This window comes from Prosopis cineraria, unplaced genomic scaffold (assembly GCF_029017545.1).
Source record: "Prosopis cineraria cultivar Desert tree isolate PC_DT_omini unplaced genomic scaffold, ASM2901754v1 PC1190, whole genome shotgun sequence".
Taxonomy (NCBI): domain Eukaryota; kingdom Viridiplantae; phylum Streptophyta; class Magnoliopsida; order Fabales; family Fabaceae; genus Prosopis; species Prosopis cineraria.
This window is the reverse complement of record NW_026556515.1, coordinates 1-13,044: the sequence shown is the minus strand read 5'-3', so window position 1 is coordinate 13,044 and position 13,044 is coordinate 1. Positions and strand designations below refer to the sequence as shown.

Here is a 13,044-nt window from a genome sequence, read left to right as displayed (position 1 = left end):
CTAAATTAAAAAAAAGAAAAAGAAAGGAATACAAGACACTACTAACATCTCTACAACATACTTGATTTTTCTCTTCCTAACGGTCCCTATTAAATTTGATTTGGACAATTCAAATTTAATTTTTTTTATTTTTTTATTTTATATATTTAAAATAAAAAATTATATAATTTTAATAAATATGTTTACCAATCTAAATAATCTAGATTTAATATGAATAGTCTATATTTAATTTATAAAAATATAAAAAAATTTAATATTGAATTATGTTGTTCAAAATATATCTGAAAAGTCAATTTATAAAATATTTATATTATATATGAATCATTCATATTAAATCTGAACTGTACAAATAGGTAACAAATTTATTAAAAATTTTCAGATATATTTGAAAAATTAATTTGTAAAATATTTGATATTATAATATGGAGCATTTATCTTAAATTTGTACTGTACAGACTGTACAAACAGGTGAACAAATTTATTAAAAATTTTCAAATATATTGAAAAATTAATTTATAAAATATTTGAGATTAAATATGGACCATTTATATTAAATTTTACTATAAAGATAGGTAAACAAATTTATTAAATTTTTGATATTAAATATATCTGGAAGACAATTTGTAAAATATTTAATATTAACTACAGATTATTTAATTTAAATATTTCTGTATAAATAGATAAATAAATTTATTAAAATTTATGCAATTTTTTATTTTAAAAAATTTAAAATTTAAAATATTAAATTTAGATTATCTAATCAGAACGATTCAAATTTTGTCCCTCTTCGATGAATGCGCGGAGGGCTTCCCTAGGAGGAGAGAAGCCAACTCCCTCTACACAATTAACGATATTAATTTGTTCATAGGGAGAAAAAATTAACATATCGCCGCCTTCACAGTTCACAATGTGTTCCCCAGAACCGAATCTCTGGGTACGAAGATTCTGCTCCCGGTCTGCTGCCACAGACAAAATCCCCTGCTTTGCATTAAATTGGAGGAGAATGGACAAGAAGTATAAGGGGAAAAAGTTAGAATTATAAAACATGAGGGGAGCCAATGTTGCAATTTTTTTCTTTTGGCCTTAGCCTTAATTTTCTAATCAGAAAAAAAAAAAGAAACAAAAAATTATATGTATTGTAATCTTTTCATCATTTTATATTTTTATCCAATCCATCCAAAACTTACCTTTGAATCATCCTAGGTAAGTCAAGTTTACTTTATAGCCTTATATCATCAAAAATTTTGGTTTCTTGAAGACTTTTGACTGAGGGTATTCATGATGCTTGATTACTTAGTATGCCTGCCCAAATTTAGTTATTTTTTGTCCAGCCCGACTTAAAAAAAGAGCTTGAAATGTTCTGTACATGTTTGGGCTAGACAATATGCGGGCAGGGTTGGGCAGTGGGCAAGTCATGCAGCCCAACCTGTTTAGCCCAGCCCAATTTTTTTAATTATTATTATTTTTAATTTAGAGTTCATACTTATTGAAAGTGATAGGGAATTGGTTACGGTCATAGTCAGTTTCTACAGTGCCAATTCAAACCTTTTTTTTTTTTAGTTTAAAGTTCGAACTTTGAAACATATAAATTCTCTCCTACATGGCATGAGATGTATTAGCTATGCTAGTTTCTACAGTGGCTTTTGAGTTTGCATTTAGTACTGGTGGACATGTAGTTGATCAATATAGGAGCTCTATCTCCTAAAATGATGGAAGCACTGATTTGTGGACAAAATTGGTTGCAAAGTGGGCAATTTCTCTCTGAGTTGGTTGATAAGCTTCAAGAGTTTGATAACTTTGATGAGATAGAAAATATCATTCAACTTACAAGTAATATTTTTTTTCTAAAGTTTAATAATTCACACATGCACATGTACACCCCTTACTTTAGTTTTTATATTAATGTAATTATTTTTTGGTCTTCAGATGCAACATTTGGACAGGAGAATGCAACTGCTAGTGCTAATTGAAGTGTTTCTTTAGAAGTAGTGTTTTTGCTAATTTTTCTGTTAATTTCTTGCTAACTTTTCTATGACTTCTTGCTTATTTTTTGGCAAACTTATATATTATTGTTGTTAATTCTCTCATATTTTGGTTCCCATTTTTCTTTAAATTTTCATGTATGTTCTTGCAATTTTTCTGTCTAGTTATGACATATTTTTCCTCTTCCATTTATGCAGGTTGGGAATTGGGAAGAGGCTTTTGTGAATTAGAGCCTACGCTTTGAAATTGTTGTTTCTCATATGATGCTCCAAGCTTTTGTTATTTTGAATTATAGCTATTATTTTAGATTGAATTATGGATAATTTGATATTGTGCCAAGACTTGTGGTAGTTTTAGATTTCAAGTTAAATGTTGAATTATGGATAATTGAATATTGTGGTTGTTATTGTGGATTTATGGTTTATGGCTTTATGAATGCTATTTTGAGTTAATGTATAGGGTTATTATTGTTAATTTGTGATAGTTTTATTTTGAAATGATGAAAAGGGTTGTGATTTTATGGGCAGGGTGGTCTAAAATTGCCCAACCAGCTCTGCTTAGCCCAAACTAATAGGGCATTTGCCGGCAGGACTCGGTATCGGGCTACATTTTGCAACCTATTCATTCTTTGGGTTGAGCCTTGGGCAGGGTCCTGCTCAGTCCGGCCGGCCCATATGCACCCCTATTTTTGACTACTATAAATTAATATCATAATCTACAACCTATCAATTGAGAGTTCTTTCGCTTTCTTGCTTTTTGATTTCTTGCATTTTTTATTGTTCATTGTTTTTTCTCGCATTCTAGCTCCTTTCCTTGCTTTTCACTCAGTTTCTCTCCATTCTCACTCATGCTCTCTTATGTCTTTGATCTCCAAAAACACGTTTTACTTTGTAATTTTCAATTTTGATGTGAAGTTTGACATGCAGTTGAGTTGGCAGACAATTTGTGCCATGTCATATCACTCATAAAGGATAATAAACTTTCACTTATGATAGAGATTGAAATTTTAGATGTCTCTGAAACTTTGAGGACCGTGTCATATCAAATCATAGCTAAAGGGCTATGGTTAGTCAAGTTAAAACTTGAGGGGTAAAAAATTAATTTTTTTCAATATAAAGCTATATAATATTAAAATTGCACAACTAATTTCTTCTTTGTCAACAACAACAACAACAAGAAGTTGGTGTCACACATACATGATACTCCCTTTGATCTTATTTATAGGATAGAAAGAGAGTTTTTTGATTCTATTTATAAGTCACATCATTAAATTTTTATCATAAATTTTTTATTTTAGTTTCCATTGAATATTAGAGAGAGAAAATATATTATTAAAATATGTATATTTAATAGGAGTAAAGTTGAGAACTTATTAAATTTTAAGACAGACTTAATAAGTTTTAAGGTTTTCCTTGATATTAGTAAAATATGTTAAAAATGACTTATAAATAGGATTAGAGGAATACACACTTTTAAGAATCAAACTTGGAATAATGTTAAGAACCCAAACCATTATTCCTCTTATTTTATTTATAGGTCACTTCTAATATATTTCACCAGTACTAAGGAAAAACTTTAGAACTCATTAACTTTGTCTTAAAATTTAATAAGTTCTCAACTTTACCCTTATTAAATATACATATTTCAATAATATATTTTCTCTTTCTAACATTTAATGGAGGGTAAAAGAGAAAATTTTTGATTATAATTTAATGACATAACTTATAAATAGAATTAAAAAAATTCTTCTCTCTCTGCCCTATAAATAGGACCAGAGAGAGTGTGAAAAAACAACATTTGGGAGAGAATAATCTTTTAAATAGTGCTCATATTTTTTGAGTGATTAATCTTACTATTGTTAGTTGTGGAGATGTCTTGGATAACCAAATCATAATAATGATGATGGAAAATTAATTTGCGGGTCCTTCTAGTTTTCATTGATATTAAATTAAGTCCCTGTAATTTATGTTGTTTTAATCAAGCTCTTATAATTTAATTGGCTAAATATATTAGTCTTTGAATATTAACATTATTAATGAATGATTAACTTTTTCAAAACAAAAACACTTTTAAAATTTGTAAAAAAAATTAATTTAATACTTTTAACTGAAAAAGTAAAACGAAAATTTGATTTTATATAATGTTTACATTTTTTATTAATTTTTAATGAAAATTATATATATATATATATCTATATAAGTTATTTAGAAAAAATAACCTAATTATATAAATTTTAAGTTATAAAAAAATATGTAATTAATTTAAAATTTATATAATCTTTTAATTAAAAAATAAAAGTTCTTAATTTTATTTTTTCAAAAGAAAAGACTCAAGGATTTTAATCCATAGGGATTACTGTATTTAATTGATCAAACTATGGGGCTTTAATTAAAACAAAATAAACTAAAGGGACCAAATTTAAAATAAAAAAACTAGAAGGACAGAAATTAATTTTCTCCAAATAATTATGATGATGATGATGATGATAATTGACACATGTCATTTAGCATGCTTTCTTTGACTCCAATCCATATATAGATAAAGATAAAGACAGCACACACTTGCTATATGAATATGATGACTCCGAATAATTTGCTATAAGTTTATAGGTGCCCATGTGGCGTGTCCAGGGCACGGTTTTGATACCCTTTTTCCTGGTAGCTTTTTTGAGTAAGGTGGTTTTATAGTTGAACTTCTATATTTTTCATAAAAAAAAATGATAATTAGAGTGATTTTAGAGGAAACAAAAGAAGATATAGAACTATGAAGATAAACTACCCATGCCATTTAATTGCACTATATATGAAGATAAACGGGAGATTAGTCTTATAGTTGTTGACTATAAAATACCATAAAAAAAACTAAAAAAGAAAAATAAAAGGAGGGAAAACAAATTGATATAAAGAGATGGAAGTGTGCGTTAGGCTCAATTTTAGAGTAGAAGAAAATGAAAAAGTGAGATGGGGGAAGGAGGATGAAAGTAATTGTGTAACAACGTCAATCATATTATGTCATTCCATTATCGACTCTCTAAATGGGGCGTAAAAAAAATTAGTTTAGAATAGTTAAGAATGGCACGAAATGTCACCTTAAACCATTCCATTTTTTTAAAAAAAAAGTTTTCACAAGCAATGATATAATACTTTTAGCTATTCCAATCCATTTTATTCCATTAAAAAAAAAAACTCTCAAACACTATCATAATTATGAGTTTTAATGACTTGTTCACCTTTATCGTACTCTTAAACACGAGATCTCATGAAGATGAATGTGTTTGAGTACATTGAAAAATGATGTGTTATTGAAGTAGGGGAAGAAGACATGAAGGGAAGGAATGGGGAAGAGGAAGGTGATAGGGAAAGAGGCCAGACCCAAATTATTGAAAGTATAAGCATTTTGGGACATTTAATTTGGATTCTCCTTTCCCCACAACTTGCAATGATGCATCACGTGTGCTCTTTTTTGGTTATTTTGGTTAATTTGATTATCTTTTTTGAGCTTGATGTGACTCCCCTTTCATTACTTTTCATCTGTATGATTATATTATATTTTCATATATATATATAATATAATGCTTAATTAATAGTGGGAACTCAATTTAATTAATTCTCCACATGATATGCAGAACCCAGTGCATGTGTATCCACTATTAACGTCGACAAAATAGTGAATACGTCATACTAAGGAATCTCATCGTTTTATTCCCCTTTTTATAAACACTGATTGCACGTTTTTCTTTTCTTTTCTTTTGTTTTTTATGACTTATACCAACTTCTTCGACTTAAAAAATAAAAAATATATAAATCATGTTATGCGTTTATGTATATATAACTCTTGCGCTTTTGATGAAATCCACAGCAGCTCTAAAGGTTTTGGTCTGAGACCAAGTGCTAATAATGGCTATTATCATTCCCAGTCTAAAACCATTTTGTTTCTGCAAAATGCTCTCTCCACCACAAAAAAAAAACAATCAGTGTTCAGCGTTCATTGTAATACTCTTTGCCGATCTGCAAACTATCAACCTTCAAGCTGGCGTTATGAACGTATCCAGTCAATCTCAAGTGAATATGGGGTACATATTTATTCTTTCTAATAATCTTTTCTTTTCCTTCACTTATGTTTTCTTATATATGTATGTATGTATGTCAGTCAGTTAAAGGATATTTTTACCCTTCAACTATTCACTTAAAGACACTTGGTTTTCTAAACTTTTATGTGGTACAATTTACTCTTTCAACTTTTAAAAATAATACATTTGGTACTCTATGAGTAAAAAAAATTAATTTTAACCTTGAATTGACCCAAAACAATTTCAAAAAAGAATCTCAAAAATTATAAAAAAAATGACCCATAAAATTATAGATAAGTACCTTATAAAAAATTAATATCAATGAGGTCCTTTTTTAGTTTTTTTTTGCAATTTTTAGGTTTTTTTCGAAATTTTTTTAGGTTAACTAATAGTTAAAGTTAACTTTAATTTTTGATGATAGGGTATCTAATCATCATTTTTACAAGGTGAAGGAAAATTACATTATATGAAAATTTAAATATCAGACGTTTTTGAATAAATAATTGTAGGGCAAAAATGCCCTTTAATCTTGTGTGTGTGTGTGTTATTTCAATATTCCAAGCTTACGAGGATAATGTAATATGTTTTGTTATGTAGAAAGAATCATATGTAGAAGAAAGAGATGGGCTGAGGGAGCAAGTTAGAATGATGATTTCCCAACTCACAAATGATTTGGAGAAACTTGAATTCATCGACTTGTTGCAAAAGCTGGGAGTGTCTGACCATTTCGTCATTGAAATAAGAAACATATTGCAACATGTGATTGCCAAAAGTAAACACATGTTAAAAACCAAGAATAACTTGCACAGAAGTGCTCTTCAGTTCAGAATCTTAAGGCAACATGGATATGATGTGTCATCTGGTATGTTCTGAATTAGACTGTAATTTTTTTTTATTTTTTGTTTGTAGCACAGTGATATAAAGTAATGAAAGGTGTATACACTAAAAAAAAAAAAAAAAAGACTTGAGGAAGCGCTTCTTCTTAATTAGCCCACGGGGGTGATGAACCCTACTTGACATATCTATCCAACCCATATGCCTTTGGCATATTTAGTTACGATAATTTTGGGAAACTTTCAAAAGCCAGCTAAAACTTTTTGGGTAATTATTTTTTTTCACTCCAGATAATGTTTGTTTGCAATGTTTCCATTCACCAAAAAGCTAATCTGGGTTACTTTTATTTTTATTCAACTTTAAGTTGGTGTGTATCGATTAAATTTGCAAAACTTAAGTTTTCATATATAAACTGATCTTTGCAAACTAAAGTTACTGTATATTTTTAATTTTTAGATACTTTATTTCTTGATGTGATTTATGTTTTGATAAATAGGTACCGGAACCAAAAGCCAAAAGCCAAAAAAATATATTAATTTCTATCCTAACCTTAATTAATTTGAGTCAAAAGATATTTTCCTACAACTTTTATACAAACAAGATTTTTTTGATCCCAGTTAACTTTCGGGACCCAAACGTCAGTTTGATATATAGCCTTAATTTTCAATGGTCAAAGTTGGTCTGAGTCACTTTCTAAATAATTTCATTTTATTTTTTTTAATAAAATGTATCCAAAGTATACTATTTTTTTTTGTTATAATAACTAACTTTTGGCATGTGGATTTTTGATAAATAAACTTTTGACAAACAGTAAACCAGACATATATAATATATCTCTCCTTGCAACATATACATTGCAGCTCCAACGGAGAAAAAACGATACTAAATGAAAATGTACTACTGATTTTTAGTTTTGACTAATCAATAATTTCATAACATGTCGTATCATGCATTTGTCTTCCAGATGTTTTCAAAAGTTTTCAGGATGACAAAAGGAATTTTGTCTGGGATGATATCAAGGGGATACTATCATTGTATGAAGCATCGTTTCATTCAATGGAAGGTGAAACTATACTTGAGGAAGCAAGAGATTTTTGCAGTATTCATTTGAAACAATTTCTGAAGGAGAACCAGCAAGACAGTGAGATGTCAATAATGATAAGTCATGCACTAGAGCTTCCCCTACACTGGAGGATACCAAGACTTGAGGCCCCATGGTTCATTGACTTATACCAAAGAAGGAATGATGTGAACCTTTCATTGCTTAAATTTGCTCGTTTGGATTTCAATTTAGTCCAAGTCACCCATCAACAGGACTTAAAATACACATCAAGGTGCGTAAAGGAAACAAATCTAAAATGTCCTTTTCTTTTGGCCAAATTATATATATATATATATATATATATATAATAAATCTAACGGAAGTCATATTGCTCACATCCACTTGAGCTATATGACCACAACGACCACCAACAACCGGGACTACCTCCACGATTACCGACCACTACCACAACCATGACCACTACTACCATTACCACCCCATGCATTTGTGTGGTGTTTATTTTTTATTTTTTTTTATATTTCTATGTTCTGTGCTACTTTACTTAATTGTATGGTTCTAGATATCTAATAGTTTTCAGTCCCCATAGTTCTAGCTAATTTTCGTCAAGGTCTTCACAGCTTTTTTATCGAGGATTCAATCACGAGAATTATAGTTCTTTGATTAAAGTTCATAAAGATAACATGTTTGGTAATATGGCAAAGATGTGTCATTGATGTTTGGTAACAATAGGGACTATTAACCATAGTTGACTAAAATTTCAATATTGATTCCTTAATGAAAAACTACAGTGACAACGTTGACATAGGCAAATACTTTAGGGACTAAAACCATGTTTCCCAAAAAAAAAAAAAATTTAAGACTGCATAATGACATGTTTGAATGACTCCAAGAGGTCTATTATCATCTATAAGCTTTGTTTTTTAAAAACAAATATTGATAGTTTGGTGCTTTGTCTTGTGTATAAATTAAAAAATGAAGGTGGTGGAAAGAAGTGGGACTTGGAGGAAAGCTGACCTTTGCAAGGGACATGCCCACAGAAAATTTCTTTTGGGGTTTGGGAATGGCTTCCCAACCTGAGCTTTCATATTTTAGAAGAGAGATGACTAAGATCACTTCCTTCATAACCATAATTGACGATATTTATGATGCTTATGGAACATTGCAAGAACTTGAACTCTTCACTCATGTTGTTCACAGGTTAGCATTCTTAATTAATTTGTACATGCCAATGTATAATGTATTAATATATTTTGTTTATTGTAGATGGGATCTACATGCAATGGACATTCTTCCAAGTTATATGAAAATATGCTTTCTTGCACTGTATAACTCTGTCAATGAGGTAGCTTTTGCCATCCTCAAACACACAGGCTTCAACATCAATCCTTTCCTCAAGAAAGCGGTAATATCTATTCAATATTTGTTTCAATCATGTTCATATATAGGATTCTAATTAAATCTTAGGTAGCATTTGTATTGTTGAAGTTGGATGCGCATTTCAAATCTTATATTAAAATTTATGTATTTAAAATTCTTTGTTTGGATATTTTAAAAAAAAATGCAAATGAAAAAGAGAGATAAATTGTGGAGATTTGAAACAAGAATAAAAATTATAATTGATGAGTTCACCTATGTTCTTCAATCAATGAGAGATAACAAAATACACAAAAGTCATACAGGTATCAATATAAAAATACTAAGAAAATGAGATGTTTAAAGTGATTAAAATTTTAGATAATGACTAGAGCATAGAAAAAATTTAAAATCCCAAATCAATAAATATTTGTGTATCCAAATGAGGGATTGGATCTAAATCTAAATCTAAATCCAAACTCTTATTAATTTAAACACACCATTAAACATTTTCTAATATAATGTAGTGTGATGTTATGTTTACTTGTTTTCTAGTGGGGTGACCTCTGTCAATCTTATTTGATAGAGGCCAAGTGGTACTACAATGGTCACGTGCCAAGCATGCAAGAATATTTAGAAAATTCATGGATTTCAGTGGGAGGACCAGTGGCTCTTGTTCAAGGTTACTTTTTGATTCATCATGATTATTCAGTTATTAGACCCCAAGACTTGCAATATTTACAAGATCAACAAGAATATCCCAATAACATCATTCGGTTTTCTTCAACTATTGTACGACTTGCTAATGATCTTGCATCGTACAAGATTGGTGGTAATCGTGATGATGATGATGTTCCTAAGTCACTAAAATGCTACATGAATGAAACTGGAACTTCTGAAGAAGAGGCTTATGAGTATGTCCACACTTTGATGTGCCAAACATGGAAGAAGGTGAATGAAGCAGTGCATGACTCTGCATTCTCTCCAAGTTTCACGGAAATTGCTATGAACCTTGCAAGAATGGCTCAATATATGTACCAACATGGAGATGGTCATGGTGAAGATTCTCATATTAACCTTCGTATGATCTCGTTGCTTGGTCATCCTATTCCTATTATATCAACAAATTATTGATTTTGTTTCTTTTGCATTTATAGTCTTTATAATACATTTGTAGCTGCAATGAGCAAGTTAGAATGATGATATTGAATGAGAAGGAGATTTGAACTTGAGGAATATAATCATGCTTTAACTTAGTGTGTGTGTATTTCCTATTGTCATGTTTCTTATAATATAACATGCGCTATTTAAATCATTATTTTTTTTCACCTGGTATATTTTCTTTTTGATACATTATGAGAGTTTGAATTATTTACCTCTACTCACACCCCACTGCATTCTTATTGCCTGAGCTAAGCCTTAGATCTTTTTTTTTTTTACCCTAGTATCCTATAACTAAACGATAAGGGCTGATTTGGTTATCAGAATTTAGAATCTACAAGACTCATTACGTTTTCATTATTGGTCATTTTCCCATTAAACCTGACTTAATTTTAGCCAATAATTAAAATATAGTAGATAGTGCACTAAGTTTGATTTGACTTCAAATAATTTTCTTCATTTGTCCCTTTCCTTTATTAGATAAATAGATCATGTCGTATACATGTGGTGTTAAACCATATGTTTTGATAATAACAAAATCAAGATAAATGTGTTTGTTAATTGGCAGATCATATACATTAACATAATGACAAAACCTTCAAGAATATGAAGATCAAGATCTCCAATAAGAAAATATATCATTTTGTTTACTGTTGATATATGGCAACTGAAGAATAACTCAAATAATTTGAAATTTTGGCGATGTGTTTATTTAAAGAACAACATTAATTGAAATATCCTCATAGGTTTAAATGAAATTCAAAACTATGTATATTAATCAAATTCATTGTCTTCTCTCAATTTATAGGAGAGATGATTATAAAAAAAGACTTTGACTCTAACTAGAAATTCTGATCATAGTAGGACTCTTGACAAAACCTAATTCGAAAATCCTAATGGAGAAAACTTAACCTTAAAAACTCATAATAGGTTATTGGGGTATACAACAGTACTAACTTAAAAAAAAAAATTGAACGAATAAGTGTGAAAATACATTGAAAATAGAAAAACTGAAACGCAGTTAACATAAATGGATTCTAATTGGATTGGTCTTTATGTAATGCCTTTCATAAGCCCATGTAAGCTTTCGGTAGGTCTATTAGGACTCTTTTGAGTACTATTTATGCTCATAAATTTCCATGATCATTAGGATTTGTATTTGGGCTCAAATATGCAAGATTATGGTCCAATTTACCTCCTTAAATGTGTATTTACATATTGGGCCTTCAATGTATTGATTTGGACTCCTGCTGACTTTCTTCTACTTAAATGACTTGACTTAGGATAACTTAGTGACATAGCATGTTACTTAGGACTTTGTTTGCAACATATATTACCATTTAGGACCATTTTATTGCCATGTGAGACCATCTTGAATGTCACCTGGGATGACATCTTGGATGTCAGTTGGGTTGCCACTTAGAATCACGTCAATTGTAGATGGGATATACATGCAATGGGCATTCTTCCAACCCTCAAACACGCAGGCTTTAACGTCAATTCTTACCCTAAGAAAGTGGCGTGTTTGTGTGTATATAATACATACATACATATATATATATATATATAGTATATTCATTTCGTTGAAAATTTCAGAATATAATGTAATTATATGTTTGTATTGTTTCTAGAAGGGCGATATCTGCGAATGATATCTGATAGAGGAAAAGTGGTATACAACAATGGGCACGTGCAATTGTTCAAGATTACTTTTGATTATTCACATTCAATTAGGTCCCAGGACTTGGAGTATTTACAAGAATACCCCAATATTGTTCGCTTTTCTTCGACAATATCGTCCAATTTCTAATTATCTTGCATTGTACAGGATTGGTGATGATGTTTCAAAGTCAAGTAAGGGGGGTGAAGTTTCCAAATCACTAAAGGTCCGTCTTCGTTGCTAAATAGATGAAAATGTAATGGGTTGAAAAAATAAAATTAAATCACTCTTCTATAATACAATGCAAGAATAATTATTTCTTAAAAAATATTGTGAATCATAATTTTAATTTCATAAATTAAATACATTAATCTTTCTCTCTCTCTACATTTTGATCATTTTATTTTATTTTTATTTTTTCAATCTATTCTATTCTCTTTCAATCAAACAAGACCTAAAAATACTACATGAATGAAGTCACATGAGAAGGATTATGATCATGTGTACACTTTGATTGTGCCAATCTGAAGATGAAGAAGAATGAGCCATATAGAAGTCCCACCTCATCTAATTGACGAAACAAAACCGTCAAATATAAACAAACTTACAGCGAGGTAACGCTGGTCTGTGACCTCGTGGGGGCATTAAGGTGGTGGGATGAGAATGACCTTTCTGGCCTCGCTCCAGTTATGGATTTAGATGCTTCACCCATGAAAGTAAATTATTTTCATGAAGAGAAAATTATTACCAGGGCGACAGCACGGGTGTGTACGGCGAAAGCTATCTTAAGAGTGAGGCTGAGAAATGCTTGAACCGTTTTCTTTTTGAATGGAACAAAGCCTACGAAGCTAGGGTTTGGAGAAGGTCCCTGTGGTTCGCAGTAATTTGGATTACAAATTTGATAGGATTAAAGGTTTTTTT

General features: G+C 30.0%; 1 protein-coding gene across 1 annotated transcript; it reads left to right on the top strand.

The window, feature by feature from the left end:
• The first annotated feature begins 5,794 nt into the window (after positions 1 to 5,794).
• On the top strand, positions 5,795 to 10,463 carry LOC129299524 (terpene synthase 10-like). Its single transcript, XM_054938002.1, has 6 exons — positions 5,795 to 6,055; positions 6,650 to 6,914; positions 7,851 to 8,220; positions 8,928 to 9,146; positions 9,213 to 9,351; positions 9,858 to 10,463. The coding sequence occupies exons 1-6, from the start codon at positions 5,795 to 5,797 to the stop codon at positions 10,434 to 10,436; spliced, it is 1,833 nt and encodes a 610-aa protein (XP_054793977.1). The 3' UTR covers positions 10,437 to 10,463.
• Positions 10,464 to 13,044: the final 2,581 nt, after the last annotated feature.